We start from the raw sequence: 27,066 nt of genomic DNA, 5'->3' as shown, positions 1-27,066 counted from the left end.
ATGGGTATATCCATGGTTTTGTGCACATGAGTGCAGATGTCTGCAGAGGCCATAAGAGGACATCAGATCCCTTGGGACTAGAGTTACAGACAGTTGTTAGCCACCTAGTGTGGCTGCTGGGATTTGAACTCAGGTCCTCTGGAAGACTATTACATGCTCCTAACCATTAAGTCATCTCGCTAGCCTAGAATTCCTTTTTCTCAAGACAGCTAAAGGAATATTCTCTACACTTTGTTTTACTACCATACATAATAGTGGTACCTCTCACAGTCTACCTGTTTTCTGTGGCCATTCAGGATCTATCTAGTTTTATTTCACTCTATAGTGAGTCTCCTTCTTTAGCATCTAGACACAACTGTAAAATCTCTTGTAAAAAAAATAATAAAATAAAAAAACATGGGATGGTTTATTATTAGTCAGCCTTCTCCACTGCTGTGCCATCTTTATGGGTTGAGGGACTCTTCTCTCGGCCTGGGTTAATTTTGTACCCACAGCCAATGACTGACACACAACACACTCATCAGTCTTCAGGGACAGTTGCTAAACACTAAGCGTATACAGATTCTTTTTACTCAGCAATTTGTCTTTAGTGACTGAAAACCTTAGATCTTTGATAAATTATAAAAATTCTCTTACCAGCCCTGCTGTTATCTAGTTTTTGTTTTGTTTTAACTCAAGAAAGTCATTTCCTTCCTTCTGAAAATCAGTACCCCTTTACACCCAGGATCTTAGTAGAGACTAGGGAATTTTCATGGCTCGGCAACATTATCTGTCCTTCTCACCAGTGCAAAACAATCAGCATCTTTCCATGTTGCTTTCCATGTTGGTGATTGCCTGGCTTGTTCTAGGTTGAACATCCTGGACCATCCTTAGTCTGAAGATGCAAATTGGAGATGATCATTGGTCGAAAGCCTCAAAGTGGTACTTACCAGGTTTGCATTTCAGACTTGAAGCATCAGGAATGCTCAGCTGGTAAACTGTATGCAGAGGTTCCCCAGACCTAAATCACTTGTAAACTAGCACTTCTGATAAAGAATGTTAAAATTACTATGTTCTTTTTCATGTTTAACTTTTTTTTGCTCAGTGTGGTTTAAGGTCAGTTTGTTGAAGACATTGGTAGTTCATTCCAGCAAGATATCCACATTTAGTATAAGACAGTGAAGATAACAGTGAAGTATTTCCTAAAGGGAAAAAGAAAAATTTTAAAAGTTGTCACCTACACAGTGCAACAGCTCTGTGCCCTGCTGACTCTTTAGCTGAAGCCCAGGAATTTGTAAACAACCTGGCCTAGGGCTTCTTACCTCTCAATTGTATTAAGATTTCTTTTTAGAGAACTCTGTAGTGATTTACCTCGGGGATGGGAGAGGGAGGGGATACAGGATAGGGGAAAATGCAAGTAAAAGTTAAGATACACAAAAATGAGTTGTGACCATAGTCTTGATAAATGTCAGTAAAGTTAAAGCACCACTAGTAAAATAAATAAATAAATAAATAAAATGAGCAGCATAGAAAAGAGAACTAGGCTAGAGCAACTGGAGCACCAGCCAAATCTAGGAGTAATAGTAGAGCTGTACAGAGAGCAGTCATAATTCATACAGCAGGTTGTTGTACTGAGCAGTCTCATTAATCCATACAGATTAACAGATAATACTGAGGAAAGGAATCAAATTACAGAGATTGCATGTACTGTGATTCCAGTCTGGAAGCATTCAAAACCAGAACATTGAACATGCTTCTGAGGAGTGTGTGAAGATGAGACAGGCTTTAGATGTAGTCCAGGGATAGAATGCATGTGTAGCGTGTGTGTGTGTGTGTGTGTGTGTGTGTGTGTGTGTGTGTGTGTGTGTGTGTGTGTGTGTGTGTGTGCTCATGTGCACACACAATTAAAACAGAACTTTAAAAAGATGTAAATGGGAAGTAAGAGTCTGTCTGGGGAACTAAGTGATGAGGAAGGTTCATGTCTCTGCTTGTCCTGTCCCTTGCTGCCTTGTCTTTCTGTTCCCAGCCAGGCTTGCTCAGGAACAGTGTTAACCTACTACACTCTGATATAGGGATCCAGATCATTTAGTATTACTCATCATTTATAGTTAGTTCTCTCTTTTCCACTGAAGACTTTGCTGTGCCAAATTAGTAAACTGAGGACACTGTCTCAGTGCATGGGAATTATGTTCTTCTAATGCTTTACTTCTGAACATTCCTGCCTCTTGTGGAAAGTACACTTACTAAGAACTGTGAATGGAATTGTAGTAAATGAGATCAAGAGGAATTTATAGATTATTTAAACAGAAGGCCTAATTATTTTGCTTCTTTCTTTCGCCATAAAGTACATGAATTTTCTGTGACATTTTTTATAAATGAGACTAAAATTAAAATGATCAAACTATATATGATTTTTAAAGATTATATTTTAAAAATGAAAAAAATATATTGTGTGTGTGCATTCAAGCATTATGTGTCTACATGCCATATGAAGGCCATGAGAAGGTCAGAGGACAACTTTCGGGAGTTGATTCCAAACCTTTTTGAGTAGCCTGTGCCAGCTGGGCTGGGGAGGCACTGAGATAAGGTGTTGGTCCAGATTCGCCAGCATACACTTGGAATAAAGTGTTACATGGCCACCTGAGTGGTGACTATTCTCAGGCCTGAGAACCTATAACCAGTATGGAGCTATTCACAAGGGGTGCAAGGGTGTGCGGCCATGAATTAGAGTTTTGATGGGCAGGAAGCCTTGTTGCACTTCCTGGCAGCCATTTTCCCCTTGTTGAAGCCATTGTTTTCATCTCCGTGATCAGAGCGTGGTACTTCATTTATGTGGTGCAGTTTCTGAGATCGACTCATCATTGGGTTCATAGGTAAATGATAAGTCTCAGAAATGGCTCATACAATTTCTAATTTTTCTAAAAGTATTAAGTATTTTCCATTACAAATAACTGTATATGTTTGCTTTTCTTGTTGGGGTGGAGGGTCTTCAACATGCAGAGTTGGCTCAGGGGAAATGAAACTCTTAAGAATTTCACAGCTTGTTTGAATGCATCGAAATAGCTGCAAAGCAGTATACTGGGGCTCCAGATAGTGGGAGGGAGATTGCAGGAGTGGAAGTGAATAGGACAGATGAAGAAAGATACTGAAAGTGTTCAAAGAAATTAAACATGTTCTGTTGACAATTAGACATTTCTACACTGATGACTTTTTATACTGAGTCAAATTGTAGTAGAAGAGTAGAAAGTCCCTGTAACTGTCTCTCAAATGAACTCTGAAGGCCAAGTGCTTTTCAAGACAGCTCCAGTGTGGCAGCACCTCCCTGTGTATCACCTGGCTTCTCAACTCATTAAGTGCTTTTGAAGGCAGCTTTACTTTAGATGAGCATGCTCAAGCTGATTGTAGTCAGACTGTGACATCACTCCTCTGCATAGGAACTGTGCAGCTCTGGCCCAGTACTTGCCTTTTCCTCTACTTTTTAGAGAAGTGAGAATCGGTCCTTGAGTTAGTTTTTTACAGAACAAGAGAGAAAGGGTGGGCACGGAGAGCTGCAAGTACCAGAGATGCTGAAAGTACCAAGGAAAAAGTAAAACTCTGAGAGGTATTTCAGCCTATGTCCCCAAAGCAGTCTGATGGCACATCAGCTCAGAATACCCTTTTTTTTTTTTTTTTTTTTTTTTGTGGTGAAAGTCCATGGATGAAAGTGTGTCAAGGAATAATTAGATGCAACAATGTTCTTAACAATCTAGGACCAGAAAAGGAATGTCCTCAGGAAAATGTCCTCTAGCTGGAATCATATAGCCACTTTGCCAGCATCTTGTGGAATGGTGGCTAGTTTAAGAATTCCCTGACTGTAGGGGAATGGTAGTTAGGGTACCCTCTCTGTTATTGCTTAGATTCTCTGTTGAGTTCATCCTCGTGGATTCCTGAGAATTTCTCCAGTGCTGGGTTTCTTGTTAACCCCATTATGGCTCCCTCTATCAAGGTATCTCTTTCCTTGCTCTCCCTCTCTGTCCTTCCCCCAGCTCAACCTTGCTAATCCCTCATGTTCTCCCCCCCTTCTCCCCTCCCCACTCTCCTACCACCTTTCTCCCTCCCAATTTATCTAGGAGGAGATCTTGTCTATTTCTCCTTCCTGGGTGGGAGGGGTCCATGTATGTCTCTCTTAGGGTCCTCCTTGTTTCCTAGCTTCTCTGGATTGTAGGCTGGTAATCCTTTGCTTTATGTCTAATATCCATGTATGAGTGAGTAACATACTGTGTTTGTCTTTCTGTGATTGGGTTACCTCACTCAGGATGGTTTTTTCTAGTTCCATCCATTTGCCTGTGAATTTCAAGATGTCGTTGTTTTTATCGATGAGTAGTATAGTCCTCCATTGTGTGTATGTACCACATTTTCTTTATCTATTCTTCGGTTGAGGAGCATCTATGTTGCTCCCAGGTTCTGGCTTCCCTTCCCCTATAATGAGATTGATGACTACCTTAATTGACATCATAGAACCTTCATCTAATAACTAATGGAAGCAGATGCAGAGATCCATAGCCAAGCACTGGGCCGAACTCCTGGAGTCCAGTTGTAGGAGGGAGGAGCTATAATATAAGCAAAGGGGTCAAGACCATGTTGAGGAAATCCACAAAAACAGCTGACTTGAGCAAGTGGGAGCTCACTGACTCCAGACTGATAGCTGGGAACTTATATAAGACAGAACTAGTCCCCCTGGGGGCTTGGGCAGTTTATGGGGCCACTGCAGTGGAAACAGTATTTATCCCTAGTACATGAATGGGCTTTTGGAGCCCATTCCCTATGGAGGGTTACCTTGCTCAGCCTAGATCCTGGGGGTGAGGGTGGGGGTGGGGGTGGGGTTAGGGGTAGGATGGGGGTGGGAGGAGGCTTGGTCCTGCCCTAAATGACATGACAGACTGATGATTCCCAATGGGAGGCTTCACCCTCTCTGAGGAGTGGATGAGAGGGTGGGATGGGGAGATGGTAGGGGAAGTGGGAATATGGGAGGGAGAGGGAACTGGGATTGGTGTGTAAAATAAGATTGTTTAAAAAAAAATTCCCTGAAAAAACAAAAGTGTGGCTGGGCAGTGGTGGCGCACACCTTTAATCCCAGCACTCGGGAGGCAGAGGCAGGAGGATCTCTGTGAGTTCGAGGCCAGCCTGGTCTCCAGAGCGAGTGCTAGGATAGGCTCCAAAGCTACACAGAGAAACCCTGTCTCGAAACCCCCCCCCAAAAAAAAAAACAAACAAAAACCCCACAACAAATAAGGCAATATTGCTCAGATGTATATTTTACAGTCCTAAATGAGACAGCTCAGATAGATGACTTTAGTGAAGATAAGCCTGACTAGGAATGAAGGCCGTTGCTAAGTGTAGACCTAAACAGTAGCCAGAGCTTACACAGCATGTAAAGTCAAACCCACTTCTCTAATTATCAGTCTCATACTTGCTGATTGCCGGTGTGATGACCCAAGTGGAGACTTCCATGTGATCCCATGAGATGGCGCTGTTTAGAACACAGGTGCACTAACTGCAAAGAGTAGTGTATACATTACCTTCAAACCACATATGTATAAAAGAAAAGTTTCCTGTTCAAGTTGTGTTTAATCCCCAAGAACTCTATGTATGTGCAAATATTTCTCAGTCTGAAAAAATTGCAAATCTGAAGTGTTTCTTGTCCTAAGCATTTTGTAAAGGGAGTCAGCATGTGTGTGCAAGGACTATATATGACTCATATATAGGAGTCAGTGGGTCTTTGGAATGTGCATTGCTTCCCAGCTTGTCTTCTGCATTTCAGCATAGGTTATTGTGGCTCCCCCCACCCTATGTTGAAATGGCTAGTTTTGTGCAAATCTGTCCGTTGGTAGTGTCACTTGTGCCTTTGTTCCATGCTTAGAAGGTATTCTTACCAGTATAAGGAAGTCTGCAGTGTTTCCCTTCCAATGCTTAGTAGTTTGTTTTTGGCATTTAAACTTCATCTGTTTAGGATTTGCTCGTGGGCACAGATAAACAAAGGGCTTTGTCCATCACCCCATCCCAGCAGTCAGATGTCCCAAGGCCATGCAGTTTAAGCTGACCTTTCTGCCTGTGATCTGAGTGCCCCTTTGCATAGCTTGCTTTCCCTATATGCTCTCTTTGGTATCTATGAGTGTCACATTTGTCCTGATTCAGACTTTTCTGTTTCTATTGGTCCTTGTTTTGCTCATCTTCCTGAGTGGTATTTCAGGTGCCTGTCAACCAGCTACTCTTTTAACTCTCACTATCTGGGACTTGGGTTTAGATTAGTGCTAGAGTATGGGCTTGGCATATACAAGGTACTTAGTCCTTAACACCTGACCCAATTAACTAATGAAAACAATCACCTGATTTTGGTATATAAATTCTTCTATTTTTATTATCTTCATTTGTTTGCCAAAAGAATTTATGAAAGTAAAAATAGTTTGTCAGCTGAATTTTTACGGTTTGCAAATAAGATTCCATTGACTCCTGTTGAATTTTTGTGCTCTTTCAGCTGTGTTGCTCACTGCCTTTCAGTGTCTTGGAGAGGAGCAGCAGCAGTAGATGTCTGTGCATAGCCTGGTCACATTACAGAAGGCTCATTCCTGTGTACTTCTGGGACTGGGTGTTGAATTTCATTAAGTACCTTTCAACCTGGATAATATTTTCAAATTGTGTCTGTGTCTTTGTGTAGGTATGTGTACAAGAGCACAGGTGCCCATGGAGGCCCGAAAAACCTCAACTCCCCTGGAGCCATAGTTGCAGGTGGTTGTGAGCCACCATGTGGGTGCCGAGAAATGGATGGGGTCCTGCACGAAAGCAGCATGAGCTCTAGACCCCTGTGCCATCTCTCCAGCCCCCCAATTACATTTTTAATGCTTTGTTTTACTTTCGTTATTAATGAATGAATTTTATATGTACAGTTCTCAATATTAAATTTTCACTGAACATTTGGTTATGGTGTTTGCTTTTGATATTTGAATTATATAAATTTCTTAACATTTGCAAACAGATTTAATATTAGACTATATATTCAAATATCTTTTGTTAAAATTGTACATGAGCTGCCCTTTGATATACTAGTTTTTATTTTTCATGTTGTTTTGTAAGTTTTTTTTTTGTTTTTTTAATCATTTTACTCACCCTTGCCTTCCTTTATTATTATGGGCTAGAAGAGAATCTGGTCACTGAAAGTATGGCAAAGTCAACTTCTAATCATGTCCCTAGTTGGTATTTTTTTCTAAGGAAGCATTCCCCCACCTGCCTTTTCATCTTAATTGACCAAATAACCAAATTTTGGTCACTTACATTTCTTTGAAAACTATATCATCTATAGTTTGTGAAAATCTGAAAAAAGTAGCAGCTCAGGACTGTGGCAGTTTCCTTTGTGTGTGCGTGTCCTCTAGGTAGGTCTGGTTTGTATTAGATAATGATAAGTCTCTATTTTTTTTTTGCCCAAGAAAGAACTTCCAGGTTAATACTCTCAGGCTGTTTTTCTGACTCAATGGCCTTAACCTTGCCTTACTTGGATCTTTGTGATGTTCCAGTTTCATCATTGTCTGTTTCAGCTGCATGATCAACAAAGTCTGTAACACTTCTGGATATCTACCTGAGCCATCTTTGTGGTCTCTTTATGGTCAGTCACAGCACCCATTACAGCTATTTAGTTTAGGATCCAGGTCTATTAGTTAAGTCTCTAGATCCGTGTTCTGTTTTCCATATATATTTTCCATGTGTACTCAGAGAAGTGAACTAATGTCTTCAACTTCTTTTTTTTTTTTTTTTATTTGCCAGCATTTCATTTCTTTCTCATGGCTTTTGTATTGTAACTGTCTAGGTCTTGATAATTTCGAATGACTTTTTATTTTCTGGCGCCAGGTGCTCTGGGTTCCAAATCCTGTACACTGAGACCTGGATCCTGCTCATGTTCATGTTTCTAAATTGTTGTCTTTTTAAATTGGCAACATTATACTGTATGAATATTCTGCATTTAATTTTTAAAGTATTTTTATTCTTTTAGAATTTCATATATTGTATTTTTATCACATTCACCTGTCCTCCGTCTCCCCTCCACTTTCAGTCTTGCTGCTTGTTTTTCATCTTGTCACATTTGATGTGCTTTCCATTTTTTACTGATTCTTTTGTTTTTGTCTTTCAATATATATGGTGTTTTGTGAGATAATTAAGAAACTTTTTGTTCTAAGTTATCTATAAATTTATATAATCTCTAAGCTGGCTTTTAAAAGCTGTTGATTGAGAATTTGGTAGAATCAGTTTTTGGCCTTCATTTCCTCCCCGACACATGCTTATTTGTTAATTATAGCATCTCCATTGTCAGAGTTAATGTTCTGTTCTGTTCTCTAATCGTAATCTCCATGTTTCTATCTGTCTTAGTCCTTCAGTTAATTGTATGACAGAAAGAGGAAATCTGTAAAAGTGAGCTGTCTTCTAAACAGAACGTCACCATCTTCCCCATGCTGAATGTGGGGCTGGGCAGAACCCCTTCTGCTGGTCTCATCTGGGCTTTCTCCAGCAAAAGGACAAAAATTCATCTTTTGAATCAACAAGGTCCTTAAAAGCTGTTTTGTTTTTCTTCTGTCCTGTTTTATTTTGCCCTTTTATTTTATCTTATTTATTACAATGTTGTATTACTTTCTTTTCTTACATGGGATATTCCTGGGAAGAGTCTGAGGCCATTCTGATTTGTCTCATAATTTGATTTTTTTGTTGTTGTTTTGGGGCAGAGTCTTACTTTATACCCTAGGCTAGCCTCAAACTTGCTATGGAGGCATTGTAGTACAACTTGCCCTTGAATTGCAACTCCTGATGCCACTTGAGTGCTGGGATTACAAGTGAATGTCCCCATGCACTCTGTTTATCTAGATTGGCAAAGGGCTCTTTGAAGACCACTAGTTTATAGGGAAGCAAAATATTGACATTTTCTGTTGGTTTTCTTCTTTTAGTGAATACAAATAGAAGAAACATATAGCATTTTGTTTGAAATAAACCAATAATAAAGATTAAACTAAATGAAGTTCAGATGGACATAAATACTAAAATGTTGGAGTAAATATAGCTGGTGAACACAGGATTTACTATTATTTTCTGTGGTTCAGAGGTTTACAATGTTTCATTTATTTATTTTTAAATTTTTATTTATTTTTTAAAGATTTATGTATTTATTATATACACAAGGTTTTACCCACAGGCCAGAAGAGGGCACCAGATCACATTATGGATGGTTGTGAGCCACCATGTGGTTGCTGGGAATTGAACTTAGGTCCTCTGACAGAGCAGCCAGTGCTCTTAACTGCTGAGCTATCTCTCCAGACCAATATTTATTTATATATTTTTTAAATACCATAAATGTACCATTGCCTTCCTGATGACAGTGTGTGTCCTTGTTCTCTAGTAACCTCACACACTCTCACACACTCACTAGTGCAATTTCCTGAGTTCTGAGTACAAGTACTTTTTTAAAAGTATTCTAAAGTCCTTGATGGAGGATTATGAGAGTCTATTGTTAGAGTTTGCAGAGTAAAGGGAATAATGCAAAAATTAAATTGCTTGTTTGACCCAAGTCTACCCAAGGATTTGTATTTTTGTTCATTGAGACTCCTTTGAACACTAATGCTTCAAACCTACAGGCTAAAAATAGCATCATATGCTGCTTAGCAAGCCTGTCTGAAAGGACCGTGTGTTGTTAGGTTGCCCCATCTGTGGTGAAGTTGATCAAATCTTTTCCTTTAGTTCCTTTACTTTATAATTGAGCTTTTAAAAATATACTATGATTTAAAAAATGTTTTGTGTCTTCAAAAAATGTTTAAAATGTGACCTAATTCAGAACATTGGAAATGTCTTTAAAACGAAATGTTAAAATGTTGCAACCTAAAGAACTCATGTCACAAGTACCTTATTGGGGTGATGTGCCTTTGATTTACCTTGGGACACTTTAGAAGGAAACTTTGTGTTGGTAACAATCTTTGAAGAGCTTGGAAATAAAATCTTTGCCTAATTCATTGTTAGCCATGGAAAAAAAAAAAAAAGGCATCATAGAGTTGAGGGCTTGAACACTTTCCTTCCTTCCTTCCTTCCTTCCTTCCTTCCTTCCTTCCTTCCTTCCTTCCTTCCTTCCTTCCCTCCCTCTCTTTCCCCACCTTCCCCCCTATTCTTCCCTACTTCCCTTCCCTTGTTCCTTCCATAAATATAAATGATAATAAAAGAGGAACAAATGGCCCTTCCTTTTCTTGTTTTTACTCCTTTTTAGTTGGCATTACTGAGAAATTTCTAACTTTGTGTTTCCTCTGTGTTCAGGTATATGTCCCGAGTCCACGGTATGCATCCCAAAGAGACCACCCGTCAGCTGAGCTTAGCTGTGAAAGATGGTCTTATTGTCGAAACTCTAACAGTGGGCTGCAAAGGCTCAAAAGCTGGTATTGAGCAAGAAGGATATTGGTTACCAGGAGATGAGATTGTAAGTATATTTTTTTGATAAATTCAGAAATTTGACTGAATTCTTTAAAAGTTTTAAAAACTTTTGGGTTTTTAAAAATATTAATGTAACATAGAAATTCATTGTCAGAAATTTAACAATTCTTAACATTTTTATTAACATTAAGGCTCTATATGGATAGCTTCCTTGTGATTCCTTAGGAGAAAACTAACTTTTACAAAAATCTTGCTATTCTATTATCTTTCATCTAAAAAAATAAAACTAAATGTGCATATAAATCATGGCACTTTTGGTGCTTTCTTCAACTAATACTACTTTTTAAAAATGCTTCAGTGCATGACAGTGTTGATAGTGACTAGACAGATGGAAAGGGACACACTGCCTGTTCATAAAAGCTCACTTGGATGGCATTAGACTGAGCTAGGGCTAGCATGACTAGCCATGGTCCATACTGACCAATGACTTCAGTCAGGCTTTGGGCAGGCCCTGAGCATAAGTCAATCCGGACAAATAGAAAGTTCCTTCTTTCTGTACATTCCTTTAGCTCCAGCTGTGACTCCTCTTCAGGACCAGTGCTTTACACAACTGAATCTTTTCAGGACATGGCTTTATGTGGAGAGGCACATAGAAAAGCACTTTCTTCTTGCACAAAGATTGCTTTCATGTGTAGCATTGCTATCTCCCCATCATGTTTTTTTGATATTTTAGCCTACTAATTGGAAATGTTATTATAATAAATGTCTTTTAAGATAATAGGTTTCAAATGTATGTTTGGGAGATTTAATAATTTCTCTAAAATCTAAGATTTTGAAAATCTCACAAAATCTTAAAAATTAGTTCATTGTTGGAAAATTTCCTGAAAGCTTTTCCTTCTTCATCTCATATTTCTGGTGACATGACAGACAAGCCCATGGATTCAGTGAGCTTGAAAAACCAACACCAAGTGTCTCTGATAATTCTAAATGTAGGAAGTTGTTAGGCCTAACAGTTTTGTCATTTTTTTTTAATATGCCAAAGCCTCAGAAAACATGGGGAAAAATCATTCTTTGTATCAATGTAATTTAGTTTATTCCCTGGAAATATTCCTGAGAAGAAATGTGACTGTTGCCAACACAGCAGCTTCCTTTCAAGTCCCTGCTGCAGCTGGAAGCTTTGTTGTTGCATTAGCCAAGATGGAGTGAGCCAAGATAGAGCAAAGGTAGAGGGCCCAGTGTGACTCAGGACAGTCCAGACAAGAGTCCCAAGCACTTAGACACTTAGAGCTTCAGAAGACATGCAGAGAATGTGAACATGGGAGTGAAACTGATGACTTGGCATTGTTGGTCATGTGTATATATTTCTTAGAGTATAGGGTTTATTTGCTCCTTTAAGATTTGTGACTTTTTTTATATACTTTGTTTTTCCTTAGACTAAAATTTCTTTAATTCATCAAGCAGTAAATTAGCTTATTATATGTTTCCTACAACATTAGGTTTTGTGTTTATTTTTATTTTTACATGTTTTTTGCACATACTTATAGTCTTCTTCCCTTTTTACTAGATGAAATCTTAAAGTATATTAAACAGCAATTATGCAGGTTTAATGCTAATTAGTTATTAACAGCAGTTTTATACCAAATTTGCATATGTAACATAACTGAGTATATCAAACTTACGCTTAGGTTATAAAATACGTAAATATAAAGACTCAAGGATGAAGTAGTATATGGAATGAGATAATGTCCATCTTAAGTATTCCTTGCTTACATGTCTGGAATTGTTTAAAATTCCATTGATTCAGTCCTCAGCTGCAATGTGGGCATATTAATATTTATTTCATTTAATCAAAGATTGTCTTAGACACTGTTCTATTTCTGTGAAGAGATACCATGAGCAAGACAATTCTTATAAAACAAAATATTTAATTGGGGACTTGTTTATATTTTCAGAGGATTAGTCCAATATCATCATGGCAGGGAGTGTGGTTACAGGGGCTGAGTACTTACATTCTGCCCCACAGGCAGGCAGACAGAGAGAGACACTGGACCTGATGGGGGCTTGTGAAACCGCAAAGCCCACCCCCAGTGCCATATCTCTAACAACGCCACACCTTCCTAAACATTTTACCATGGGAACCAAGCATGCAAATATATGAGCCTGTGGTGGTCTTTCTCATTTTAACCACCACAAGGATTAAATGAAAATATGTCCATGAAACAGCCTACACAGATACACGCAAAGCAAATGTTTTGATCAGTAAATAAGGATGCTTAGTAATGATCTCTTGTGCAGAAAAAGCAATAGAGTTAATAATAATGTATCTATTTCAAAACAGCTAAAAGAATGGAGTTTAAATGGATGTGTTAATTAGCCTGGTTTGGTCATTCCAACATACACACGTAACAAAGCAACACAGTCTACCCTATAAAGTTATAGTTATTACTTACAAATTAAAATAAGTATTGGTAGACAGTATAGTAAAAGCCATCAGTTTTTTACTAGCCATATAAGCAGTCTTTTTATACTACTTTGTAGCCAGTATTCTCCAATATAAATCCTGTGAAGAGTTTGCCCCTGAAAAAGTAGATCTTGTTGAAGGTATAAAATAATGAAGCTGACTGACTGAGGCTCTCACTACCTGGGTTGATGCACCACTCATAGTGAGTGTCCTCTTGACCTATGACAGCCACAAGCTCATGTGATTAACTGTGTCACCTGCAGCACAATAAGAGATTCTGCACTGCCTAGGCTTTGTATATTTTTTATTAATTCTTTTACCTGTGCAGGAGGCATGTCTAACGTGTGAACGGACAAGTTAGTAAATGTCCTCACACTGCAGACACTGTTATTTAAACGTCCTCTCCTGAATATAAGAGTATATCTCAAGAAAGGTTGATAGAAGGAAGAGTCACCTTTCCTAGTTTGCATAAAGTTCAAACTTCATGCCAGGGCTCTGCACACCAGCATTTTGGACTTTGTAGTTTCACCACTTAGTGATTTCAATTGCTTTGATGCCCTAGAAGCTTGAGTTTTAAGAGTGTAGAATGTATGTCGAACACTTTATTCAGGGTTGTGATGGAAGAGGTTCTGTTATTTAAGAATAGGTGATGATGCTCTTCTTCTTGTGCCTCTCAAGAGGCTTCATCTCCTGAGTTACTTTATGATGCAGAGGTTGGATGATGCTTGTCTTCACTCCCATCATTGTGTAGAGGAAGAGAAGGCAATGAGTATAGTTTTCCTTTCTCCCACACAGCTATGGTAAAAAGAGCTTAAAAGTCAATTTGCTGGTATTTCATTATAATAATACACTCCTACTACCTACTACCTCTTTTTCTCTAATGTTTAATTTTAGAATTTGAAGCAATCAAAATACATGCATCTCTGGGCCATTATTTTTATTAAGTACAGCAACCATGTCCTAAAAGCCCACTGTCCTGTGTCAAACTGTATCTGTCTTTAATACAAAGGCAGAGGCCCCATGTATTACTAAAATTCCTCCTTGTAGTCAGAAATATTCTCAGACACTTTTCAACCGTGATCTCATTTACAATTAGCAGCCCACTGTGTAAGTGCCAATTCTGTTGGAGAAACTATGGTAAAACTGTTTAGTGTCTAAGCATCTTCATGGTGATTCTCATACGTATATATGAGATGGTGGAATGACACAGCAATCATTCACAAGACTACTCCTTTTTCTAAATGGCCTGCTTACACACTAGTCAATAAATAGGTATGCACACCAATCTGTTTTCTAAATGACATACACACAATACTCAGGAATTTTTGTGGTCATCTTAGACTGGTAATAGCATTAACACTAACTGACAGGCTCTAAATAGTTCCTATAAACATGGTTTTCTTAGCTTGTGAGGTTCTGTTGGTGAGAGGATATGGAGTGCCTTTTTTTTTTTTGTTTTTGTTTTTGTTTTTGTTTTTCGAGACAGGATTTTTCTGTGGCTTTGGAGGCTGTCCTGGAACTAGCTCTTGTAGACCAGGCTGGTCTCGAACTCACAGAGATCCGCCTGCCTCTGCCTCCCGAGTGCTGGGATTAAAGGCGTGCACCACCAACGCCCGGCTGGAGTGCCTTTTTGCTATCTGAACATTTAATACTTTGTTATATCAATACCTTTTCTGAGTTTTTAAAGCTATAACAGAGTGCTGATTTGGCACTTTTGCAAGAGTGGCCCATTATTGCAAAAATAATTAATGAATGCATGCATACACATGCACACACACATGCTTGAATGTGCACATATGTGCATACATGTTCATGTTCACAGAGAGTTTCATCATCCACTTAGTGTAAAGTACACATGATGGGAGGCCGTGTTTACTCCTTATTGCTAGTGTTTCATTCCCTTTATTCTTAAATTCTGAAAACTGTATTTCAAGTGTTATCACTTGCTAGAGGACTGAAGGATTTACTTTGTAATCAGTATCAGATAATGTTTTACACATTAGCCTTATGGTTTATAAAGTGCTCACCAAGGATAGGAAGGTATTTCTACTTATTGTAATGTAGGAAGCAGGTAGCCTTGAGTTTTGGATCATTTGCAGATAAAATATTTACAATATGTATCTTGAAACCAGGTGACTATTATGAACTATTATTGATGATTTCCAACATTATTGACAGTTCCCAGGACAAGGCTACACTTTTATTTGTAAGTGATTTTGATCTGACAGTAAACATTTTGGTTTCCAGTGTTGACTATGGCTTAAATTTTTTTTATAAAAATGATGTTATTTGTAAAACTACTTTTTCCTTTTATAGACCTGCTGAATTTGGACTCAGGGCCTCATTTCTTTTCATAGTTCATGTCAGTATGGGAATAGGGAAATCTACTGAGAGCCTCAATACAGGTTTATGTAGAATCCTTCTACTCTCCTGTTTTGCTGTGAGTCCAGACTAATTACAGACATGACTAGACTTTTTACTCTGAGCACTTCCAAGTGAATCATCCCTAATATCAGGCTGCTCTTAGACCTGAGAACATCATTTTAAATAAAAAGGGGCAGTCTACATTTTTCTCTCTGTATTTTTGATACTTTTTTTTTTTTTTTAAAAAAAGCATAATTAAGGAAGTATGTATTTTGTGGTTTCCTAAAGAGAGGAGCATATTACATTAGCAGTGAATGGGCTGAAATCCCAGACCCCAGTAGGGCAAGATTGATACCTTGAGGGAGTGCCATCATTTGTCATTTCCAACTCAGATGCCAGCTTGTAAGAAGTGTTGGTTTCTATTCATCTTGAAATTTAGCTAAGTTCACACCTCTTATGTAAAACATGGGATTATTAGAATTGATGATCTCATTCCTCATACACCTTACTGCCTGAAGCCACAGCAAGAGGGTCTTCCCTGCTTCATTCTTGAGAAAACATGTTGAGAGGCTTAGAAGTCATGCTAAACTGGACATTCCAGTACATTGAATACATGTAGCATGTGAATTTTAAGAGTTAGTTTTGTTTTAAAGCAATTTAGATTTTTTTCCATTTTTGTTATAGTTATATTTGTCACTATTTCTTTTTTGTTTTGTTTTTCGAGACAGTTTCTCTGTGTAATCCTTTTTGGCTGTCCTGGAATTTGCTCTGTAGACCAGGCTGGCCTTTGAACTCACAGAGATTCACCTGCCTCTGCCTCCTGAGTTCTGGATTAAAGGCCCACGACACTACTGCCCAGCTAGTTCATTGTTTTAAATACCTTAAACACAAATTTCAATGTAAGTTTGATGCTGCTGGTGTTTAAAAATTGAAATGCTTTATTATCTTTATGTCATTTATGTATATTTTATATGTACGTATGTATATTTTTTCTTTGAATGTTTATTCCCAACCTTAGTTACAAAAAGAAGTAAATAATCCTTTATTTACTAACTAGTCAGAAAATGCTGATGTCTGTAAGTTAACTAGAAACCAGTTACACTAGAGTTCTCTGTGATTTTTCACCATGATTTACTGAGAAGTGACTCTGCCAAGAGTCTATTTGCTCAGTATTTTGGATGGTTCTATCCTTCTCATTGTGTGTTGGTGGATTGTGTGCATGAGTTCCTGCTGTTTGGCCCTTTCTCCATCTCTGAATTCTGTTTCACTGGGCAATATTGTAATTTATTTTCAATATTTAAAATCACTAAAATATGTAGCCATCATATCCTCCCATGTAAATAATTAAATGAATTGTTAGCAGAATTAAATTAAACCTAGAAAGGTAGAGAACTCACTTTACAGTGTATCTGCATTAAAGCACACTGTCATACACATGTTTTGTAGTGTAATGTGTGTCTGCTCATGAAGACACAGCCAGTTAATAAGTTAAAATTGCGCTTTGATTATTGAAGAGTCTTGATCAGAATTTAGAATACCCCCTTTCCAACAGCTCTTCAAACACCTCCCTTGGTGCATAGCCAAATATCTTTCTGAGCTTCCTTTTATCCCTGAATCTGAGCTAATTTTATTTCCTGTTCTACCTTGCTCAGAGAAATGTTGTAAAAACCAGATATGATAATGAATTCTAAAGTGCTTGGAGAGAAATGCACTTATGTTATTAGAAGCATGCTAATCATCTGTGGCTTAGTTCCTGTTTCATGCAATAGATAGATAATAACACTGGCTAACATCTCCTGAGTGCTCAGGCTGTGCCAGACACTCTTCTGTGCACTATGTACATATGAACTCATATGATTCTTACCAAGACACAGGAAACTAGGCACTGCCATTCTGTTCATTTTACAGATAGAAAGTGACACACAGAGAAGCTAAGTATTCTGCCCAAGATCATATAGCCATGAGTGTCAGGGCTAGAATTTGAACCAGTTTGGCTCCGGTGTTTTCCCTAAACAGTATATCTGGCTGCTGCTAGATGGAGATTTTTTTTGCTTCGAGGATCTGGGGGCAGCCTGTATAATTTCATGCCTTGTTGAAGTATTGAGTTTACCACTCTCACATTCTTTATTCTGTTTGTTAAAAAGTTCAGTGTAATCTAGTTTCAGATCAATCAGACATGATTTGTGGTATTGTACAGGTGTGGGTGGCGCAGATGTTATTTGCTAGTAAGATGCTTTCCTGACGAGAGTGTGCATTTCATGGCACATGAATTCCCCAAGAGATTTCTTGTCTATCCATAACCTTCTTCTACAGTCAGTGACAACTCTTAATTATGCATGCTACTATCTTTTCATTAATGATGAGCTCATTAATAGCCTTTTCTGTTAATATTGTCTGCCATGTAGTATGGATTGTACTTCAAGTAATAAACCATGTGTAAAATCCCTTTAGCCCTGTGTATTACCTGATATGAGCAAAATTATGGTAGAGAGACCAAGATTATCTTGTTTTTATTTTGAAAGGCCTACAGTACGCAGCCTTTCTCCAGGACAGCAGCCCCAGACAAGGTGAACTAATTTTGCACTATGTTATTTTACTTTAATTCTGCTTTTTTTTTTTTTTTTTTTTTTTTTTTTTTGTAATAGAGTTCTATCTCGTTTAGGTTAGCTCAGTTAACTCTTGCTAGACTTGTTTGTGAAAGCTGTGCTATCATTCCACTGCTTCCAGCTTTGAACTTGTGTTAGTGGGCTTGCTCTTTAAAAGCATTCTTGTTCTGAAGTGGCGTTTGGCACATGCTGCTAACGAGGCTGTCTCCAGAGCAGCTGATGACTTCTGGTGCAAATGTAAACTCGACTTATTAGCATATGTGACAGATATGTGTTGGCCTCACTGTTTCAATGACTGTTTACTAAAGACAAACTGGAGGCACCCTGGCCAAGGTCCACACGCCTCATTTACACCTCAGAACAATGTAATAGATTGAGTCAGTGACTCCTGTGTGTTTTGTGTGTTATGAATGGCTCTTGCCATGATAAAAATAACAAGAAGCATTGTCTTCTTTAACCCATGTGATGATGGAATTAGTGATGTCCATATGAAAAACATACCCACACCAGGTGTGGAGGCACATGCCTGGAGTTCCAGCACTTGAGAGGCAGATGTCTGTGGGTTCCAGCCTGGTCTACACAGTGAGTTCCAGGCCTGCTAGTGAGGTCCTGTCTTATAAAAGAAAAAGAAGTAGTAGTTAAAATTAATAACATAAAATAAATTATTCTTAAAAGTTTCTGCACATTGCTTCATTTAAGTTATGGTTGCTTTCCTGCAATTAGTTTTAGAAGTGTAGAGTTAGGCACCCAACATAGATACATTTTAATGTCCATTTCTTAAGTAGGTAAAAAGCGTGCAGTGGGAGGAAGAAGGCTGTGAAGTGGAAAGGCTGGAACTGTGTTCTTCTGTCCTTTTAGCCATCCCAGGAACCACCATTTGACTCATCATGTGAAGATGAATTAAAATAAAAAATTAAATCATGAAGGATGGCAGTTTCTATTATTAATTAGTCATTATATATAAATCATTAATATGTATGTCTAAATAGCCATGAGAATATTTTGTTGTAAGCTTAGAATGAGTTCTTTAATTAAAAAATAGACTAGAATTCTGAAGCTTATTTATATTAAAATTTTTGAATATGAAAATAAAATAACTAATATACAATGTAGTTATGAGCTGTCTATCTGAAATATAACTTTCATACATGTCTTTGATGTACCTCAGTCAAATTTGGTAGTGTAGATGTCATTTTCTGAGTTTTATATAAAATTAGTGTTTCTTGATTGCAGTCCAATCAGATGAGTTTGAAGGGAATGTATGTACAGCTGCAGTGAGGAACTAAAAATGCTCCTATTTTACCTTATTATTCTGGTCAGTGAAGGCCCTCAATTTCTTACTGAAACATAAACCCAGAAAATTTAGATTTCTACAGAACTGACTACTCTGCCCTCGCCATGGTTCTGGATGTGGGTTGGAGGGCATACACTTTGAACGTAAATGAGTGGATGGTGGCATTCAAATGTGGTTGCAGTTCTCAATGGTTATTGAGTCCAACTTGAACCCCGTTTGCTGGGCTAATATTAGCATCTGAGAAAATGAGGAAGCCACTGAGCCTTGGAAAGAGTACAGATATACATAAAAATAATTGATAGCTGAATCCAAATGTGGAATGTCAGGATCCCCACCAGAAGTAGCCTTGGTATTGTTAAAGTTTTCCCTTTGTTCATTTGTCTTCCACATCTCCAAAAGAAGGACAAAAGTTAACCTATACTGTGAAGTATATTTTAGAAAAGTGATGAGTAACATTTATAAAGAGTGAGTTCTAAGCTAAAAGCAAATCTGAGTCTTCCTGTCTATACTCGCCCATCTGTCCTGGCTGTTCAGAGACCTCACTAATGAGACCTGTTGAAGAATTCTTGTGCAACTCTTTGTGTTCTTTGATTGCTAGGACTAGCCACATCAGTGAATGAGCCTGCTTCCTTTTGTTTCATGTGGTAATCAATCTCTTTCAGATAGTGTGACTAAACCTTTAGTTTTACATTTTCAATTTATTTTTCTAAATTCAACAGACCCTGAATATTTGGCGACCTGTCGGGACATGGGCATTTTGATTAGTTGTTATTTTCAGTTAAGCATCAAATACTGTGAGCTCCACCACTCGAGACTGTGCACCCCGTCCCCGCAGTATGTCAGCACTCAGTTTGTAATCTGTTAAAAGCAGGACAAAACACAGGTTTGTCTGTTTGAAATATTAAGCTGCCAGTTGGTGTGGGGCACTCAGCTTACAAAAGACACCATTCCTTAATTTATAGTTTTAAATGAAAAGATAATATTAGACTTGGGATTGGCTCTGGGCATAATTCACTTTGGAGCTGTTTGCTATCAGATCACCTTAAGGTATTTCTGAGAATTGATACTGCATAGGAGAGAATCGAGTTTTAAAGAAGTAAATTTCTAGGTATTTTCTCTCTTGTTTTTAACACTTAAATGTCTTAAATTGTTTATAATGCCTAACTTGTGATGGACTTTAGTTTCAATTTTGTTGTTAGTTATTGAAGATATTGACAAAATGTCATACGAAATTATTTTGTATTTTTTGTAGGACTGGGAAACAGAAACTCATGACTGGTATTGTTTTGAATGCCATTTGCCTGGAGAGGTGTTGATATGTGACCTGTGTTTTCGTGTGTATCATTCCAAGTGTTTGTCTGATGAGTTCAGGCTTAGAGACAGCAGTAGTCACTGGCAGTGCCCAGTTTGCAGGGTGAGTACCTATGAGCTTTCATGTGCTGGTCAGAGGGTTGAAATTTATGAATATAGTGTCACCAAGATACCCCAGGTGGTCTCGCCAGGTGAATGATAAATCCTGGAGGGTGGGGGTTATCTACTGAAATGACTGACAAATGAACACAACATTCACAAATGTGCATACAGAGCACACCCCATGTTTCAGGCGCTACATTTTAGAGAATTTTAATCACATGAAAGTATCTTTTCCACATAGTTTACACCTATTTCTAGATTATATGACTGCTTTAAAGGATAGCTTTTCAAAATGTGAACTGTTTGCCACATTTCGGTCTGTTCAATAATGATTTTGTAATTTGTGGCAGAGTTGATGCTGCTGAGAACACACATGGGCAAAAGGGCACAGTGTTGGGATGTCCTTGATGAGCTTCCCATCTTATAGCCTTGGAAGTTGCTTTTGTTTCTGTCATCATGACTTAGTTTATTTTTTGCTTATATTTTATGTGGAGGGTGGAAGGATGGGACATTTGCACATTAAGAATTCTAATTACTCAAAGTAAAATGCATTGTGCGGTTGGTAAATACATATTTGCACAATATCTTTCACTCATTTTTCTCACTGAAGAATGTGCATGCTGTGAGATTGTAGTGTGTCTGTATATGAGCGATGTGTGCTGACTAAATACTGCATTCCACAGGGCACTGGTGACGGTGGTATGACCTTGTTTGGTTGCAAGCACTATTGTATAATTTGTATTACTTGGCTACTTAGCTGAAACTTCACATTGTCCCAGTTACCCATGAGTTCAGATGCTGAGTATATGTCTTAAACAATCTTTTAGTAATTTGAATGTTTAATTTCTCAATTTTATTTTTACTATTTGCTCCTTTTTAACATACAGCATTTCATCTGGGCATGATGAGTGAATGTCCAGACCCATCCAATTCCTCCATAGTAACTGAGTCTTTGGTTACCTCAGCCCACTCATAGTGTTTTCTTAGTAACTAAGGTCTTGATTACGTGAGTCCACTTCACCCAGAGGTATTTTTAGTAACTGAGGCCTTCATTTACTTGAGCCCACCTTGTCGAGTTGTCATTTGTAACTGATGGCTTTAATTAAATGAGCCCACTCTACCTCGTCCTCCCTTGGGAACAGATGTCTTGGCTACCTGAGCCCACTTAGCTTAAGAACTAGACAAAGGACAATCAGGATATCATTAGAAACCCATTTCATGGTGAGGTATTAGGAAATGTGAGATGGTATCAGTAAATAAATCTGGCTGTATCAGTGTCAAAGCTGAGGTTGTAGATTTCTTGTAGATCTTCAACAGCACATAATGTCCATACAAAATTAATGCAGGCATTGCTTCAGGTCATCACCCTGAGAGGGGGCTGGTGTCACTTGTGTTCTGTGTTCATGGATTTGAATCACACCCCTTAAAAGTAAACACGTCGCTCTTAGATTCTACTATATTCAAGTAAAAAACTTGATCTCTCAAGAGGAAGAGCTGGGCCTGGGACTGCTTGGGCTATGGAGTAACCTCAGGGTCAAACTAGAAAAGTCAGAGAGGCCCTGTCTACAAAAACAAGCAAGCAAGCAAAAAACTAAAGATGACTTCTATATATAGCTGAGTAGTAGATTTCTGACCAGCATTCCTAGCATGTATGAGAGCCTGGATTCAGTCCTTTGTACCTAATCCCTAAAAAAGGGAACAGTGAAAACACTGTAGTAGTAAAACCACAAGGGAGCAGGAGACACCAACCCACACCTTGGGTTTTTAGTTAATGTTCAATTCTTATTTCACAGTTAGGAGTTTAAGTCAAAGCATTGAGAGTTTTGAGACAGGGTGATCACAATGAGGGCTTTGCATTATTTATATAAGAGATAGAAAAGGAACCATACTTTGAAGAAAGTAGTATGAATGTATCTATTTCTGTTTCTTGTCTACAACTGTTTGCTGGTTTCTGATTAGGTTTTGTTTGTTTGTTTTTTAAAATGTCATTGTAATGGACACATGCATGGCCACTTCATCTCATTTTTTTACTTTTGTTTTTCCTTGTTCAGTTTCGATGAATTTATGATACAGAATATAATTGTACTTATGCACATGATACCATAAGTCACACCAAAAACCTAAATTATGTATGTGTAGCATAGTCTGTGAACTAGTCTCTGGCAAGATTCAAAAAGCCTGTGTTTGAGGCTGAATGTGGGGAATCTGACCTTCAGCTCTGAGGCCTTCAAAGAAATCATCATGTATAAGTTAGGTCTGTTCCGTGTTTTAAATAGTTATATTCAAGAAAAAGGTAATTGCTAATGGTTCCTTTTCTAGTATGAAAAGAAATAATAGCCTTAAAGTTGTAATGGAATTTTAAATATGTAGCAGGTAGAATTTTTGGTTAATTTAGTTTTTAAAACAAAACAAATTTCAATAAAAGCCATCTTTAATATTTAACAAATGAATGAACAGATTAAAATATTCCTAACTAAGGAATATTTTAACTAAGAACTAAGAGAGCTTGAGGTTCACAGTCTAAAACTCTAAAACTGTGATTCCAACTAGAATTGACTTTCCATTCTCTCTTTCCCGCCATAGAATGTTCGAGAATTATGTATGCAAACAGAATTTTGTACAGAACGAAACCTTATTTCCAGTCAGGCGAAAACAGCAGACAGAAATCAGTCATCACTACAAAAAATGTACTTTTAAAGCAGACATGTTCCTAATAACTGGTAGAGATCCAAAGACTTTTCTACCTTAGGTCCCAGGTGTTTTGAAGCACCACTGAGAACAGGCTGTCTCCCTGCTGTCAGCTGGGCTGTCTCACCAGTCACATTGTGTCTTGTGTCAAGGTTGAAAAGACTATGTGTTTCTTTCTCAGTCAAAGTGGTTTTAGCAGTTTTCATGCTTAACTTTAGGAATCTTACATTGCTAAGAATGTTCCTTTAGAATGGCTGCTTTCTAAAAAGTGGGTGTTACTCAGCAGACACAGTCAGTTGTTTTTAAAAAGTAGCCCATGAGATTAGAATGTAAAAAATAAATTAATAATAAAAAAAGAGCCGGGGAGTTGGTGGCGCACGCCTTTAATCCCAGCACGCGGGAGGCAGAGGCAGGAGGATCTCCGAGAGTTCGAGGCCAGCCTGGTATCCAGAGCGAGTACCAGGATAGGCTCCAAAACTACACAGAGAAACCCTGTCTCGAAGAAAAGAGAGAGAGAGAGAGAGAGAGAGAGAGAGAGAGAGAGAGAGAGAGAGAGAGAGCAAAGGAAAAAAAAGTAGCTCATGAGTAATCTGTCTAATTAAATTTTACTTTGAGAAAAATATCCTCACTATCTAGTTATATACTCTTGTTCCTGTGAACTTTCTAATTTAGAAAATATTTTAAAATAATTTCTAAAGCTTTGCTGTAAAGTATTCAAGTAAAATAAGAAAAGCAAATGCACAGAATTCCTTTTCTGTAGGTCAGTATTTTTCAGACTTCCTGTGTTGCACACACGTGTTTGTGTGTATGAATTACAAGCACTGCTGATACAGTCAGCTGTCTCCAATAAGCTGTGTCCTAGATGACCTATTTGTTCATCTTACAGTAGAGAAAAGCCACAGGCCCCTCACCTGATGATTCTTATCAGTGTGACAGCTTGTCAGAGATGACATTCACATCCTTGTGTTTGAAAACATGTCCAGTTTCAGCTTCTGAAAACTCTGCTATCTACCTATTTCTTCATGAAGTTGGTTTGCCATGCATTTACCAAGTAAAACTTAAAAACATATATCCTTTTTTAAAACCCTTTTGAAGTTTTTATTTCTATAAAGGAAGTATCTTTAAAACACAACATAGTTCATGGTACTTTCCTGTTGTTTGTTTTTTTTTCAATTCAAAGCATTTATTTCTATGTCATATTCCTTCATGTTTTTAGAAAGAGATTGACTGTGATCATTAACCATTGTAACCAAGCCAATTTAAATGAAAACAAACATTTATAAACAATATTTGTGAATTTGGGTGTCATTCTGACCAAACTGCTTCCTGCTGTTTGGGGGGTTCTGTCAGTCCTATGGGGATCTTAAGAAAACCCAAAACCTTGCCCAAATCCTGGCTGTAGTAGTCTGCAAGGCTGCATCACAAGGTTGCACCATCCAATCTGTCTTGGATATTGTATCACCTAGGCTGCTGCTTCATGGGGTCTTGTTTGATCAAACCATATTAGTCTGGAAAGAATCTCATGGTACTTTTCAAAAAGCATTTGTGTGTGTTGTGTGTGTATACATTATTCTGTCTGATCACTTTCGGTAGGATGAGTTCACTGACTACAATTCTTAAATGTGACAGGTATAGACATTTATATTTATATTATTTGTTATAACAACTTACCCTCCTAGAGTATACCCATTTACATCACTGCACATGGCAGCAATTTCCATTGACCATTTGTTTTTTGTCAGATATCTCATTTTTCTTCACTTTATTTTATAGTTTCCAAATTGTAAAGTCATTTTCCTCTTTGGTGTCATAGTTTGTGGTAGACAAGCACGAGCCTACATGCATTCGTGCGTATGTTTGCGTGTGTGTGTGTGTGTGTGTGTGTGTGTGTGTGTGTGTGTGTGTGTGTGTCTGTGAACTGCATTCTTGTTAGCCTATAAGCTTTTGAGAGAGAAATCACAGGGCTGTTGGAATGATACCTATAAACATTATTCTTGAACTAAAGAGAACTGGGAATCATTGGACTAAAATCAGAAACTGTGGTTACCATCAAAATCAACTTTCTAATCTTTTTCCTTTTAATGTATGGAAAAAAATATGATAGTTAGATATACCGAAAGGAACTTTTGAGATTGTTTTAGTATACAGGCAAGGTGGTCTGTCATTAAAAACTCCACAACTGCCTGCAACAGTGGAACCATACTGCATCTTGGCATAGTGTTCCCTGGTATAATGGTCTCTGGTGCTGCCCAGTGTGAGCCTCCAGCCACATGTGGCTCTGGCTACCAGAGCAGACAGTGTTGTTTTCAAACATTCATATTCTGAACCCAGTACAGCCCCAAGAGAAGCGTCTTCCAGTGTGAGATGTCACCTTTGTCAGAGTGTTCTGGCTTCTGTTGCCCCATCAGACCCTATTACTTTAAGAATTCTGCAGGAATGGTCTATATAGACCTTCCCAGTGTAAAGATCTGTAGCAAGCCCACCTGAGAGTGTGGCATTTGCTGTCTGGTAACTCATAAAGCATTAGATTAATGAGTGGAGCGGTACCATAAAGCAAATGAAATGTCTTTTTTTCCCCCAGACAATTGGTACTTCCCAATGAATGACAGACAGGGTTTCAGATTGGGCCCTGTGTTCTCCTCCCTCCCTTCAGTATGTTCAGTGCATTTTGTTTTGTCTTTTTTTATTTTGACTTGGAGGAGTTGTAGATTCATGTTAGTGCCACAGTTTATATCTGTGAACTCTTATATGCCATTGGCAGCAGTTAGGACACCAAGTGTGTTACATGCTTGCATAGTCAGTGAATATTGGGAAGGGAGTAACTAGAAATCACAGTGAGCCCCTTGCTCTCTTCTCTGTTTCTGGGCCTCAGAAGGGAATACTGCTCTGAGATTTTGCCCACAAGGAATAATAACAATGCTGCTTGACGATTCATCACCTCATCTGACTAAGCTCTGCATCATTTCACATCTCATGTAGTGCTCGTGCACACATATACCACATACATACATACATACATACATAACACACACACACACACACACACACACACACACACACACACACACACACACACTACACCAGACATACCAGAGACATCACACATACTACACACCAGATACCACAACATCCCAGGCATTTCATACACCACACATACAAGCCACATACTACAACAGACATCACACACCAAACACTAGACACTATATACACACACCACATATACCACACACTACTTTTGAATGAAAGGATTATTGCAGTATGTCTTTTAAAAAAACTGGGAAATATTCATCCCCTCTCACATATCTATGTGGCATTTTTCTCTGTGAAAAATTTATGGTTGTGTATGAATTGCATGGTGAATGAATGAGGCTCAGCAGTAAATTATGGAAGCATGGGTGGGCATTGGTGGCACAAGCCTTTAATCCCAGCACTCGGGAGGCAGAGGCAAGCGGATCTCTGAGAGTTCGAGGCCAGCCAGGTCTCCAGAGTGAGTGCCAGGATAGGCTCCAAAGCTACCCAGAGAAACCCTGTCTCGAAACCCCCCACCCCCCCAAAAAAAATTATGGAAGCATAGGAAACATAGATAACAAAACAAAAAAGAACAATGTTGGAGAATACCATTATAATACAGTGTCTTGGGGCTGGGTTATAAAGCTCTGTAGTCCCTTATCCTTGGCCTTAATTCTGAAAAGTCCACTGAGATCCAAGAAAGCACCTTCCAAGGCCTCCAGCCTGTGGTGATGGCTTTCAGCGTCTTCTGCTACCACAGCTTCTGAATGTGCACAGAAGGTAAAGGTTTCACCAAAAACACACATACACACTTTAGAATTGAA

General features: G+C 38.3%; 1 protein-coding gene across 13 annotated transcripts in view; it reads left to right on the top strand.

Moving 5' to 3' along the window:
• Zmynd11 (zinc finger MYND-type containing 11) overlaps nucleotides 1-27,066 on the top strand; it is an 82,739-nt gene that overhangs the window by 37,271 nt on the left and 18,402 nt on the right. For 5 of the 13 annotated variants that reach the window (XM_027405053.2, XM_027405056.2, XM_027405059.2 and 2 more), the window contains exons 3-5: nucleotides 10,294-10,453; nucleotides 17,755-17,799; nucleotides 20,385-20,546. In XM_027405053.2, coding sequence (XP_027260854.1) covers nucleotides 10,294-10,453; nucleotides 17,755-17,799; nucleotides 20,385-20,546 — 367 coding nt within the window. Of the gene's footprint in view, nucleotides 1-8,528; nucleotides 8,548-10,293; nucleotides 10,454-17,754; nucleotides 17,800-19,851; nucleotides 20,016-20,384; nucleotides 20,547-27,066 lie in introns of those variants that run through there. The other 8 variants (XM_027405062.2, XM_027405061.2, XM_027405057.2 and 5 more) reach the window with 4 other exon arrangements.

Source organism: Cricetulus griseus, chromosome 3 (assembly GCF_003668045.3).
Source record: "Cricetulus griseus strain 17A/GY chromosome 3, alternate assembly CriGri-PICRH-1.0, whole genome shotgun sequence".
NCBI lineage: Eukaryota > Metazoa > Chordata > Mammalia > Rodentia > Cricetidae > Cricetulus > Cricetulus griseus.
The sequence above is the reverse complement of the archived record's forward strand: the minus strand, read 5'-3'. Positions and strand labels throughout refer to the sequence as shown.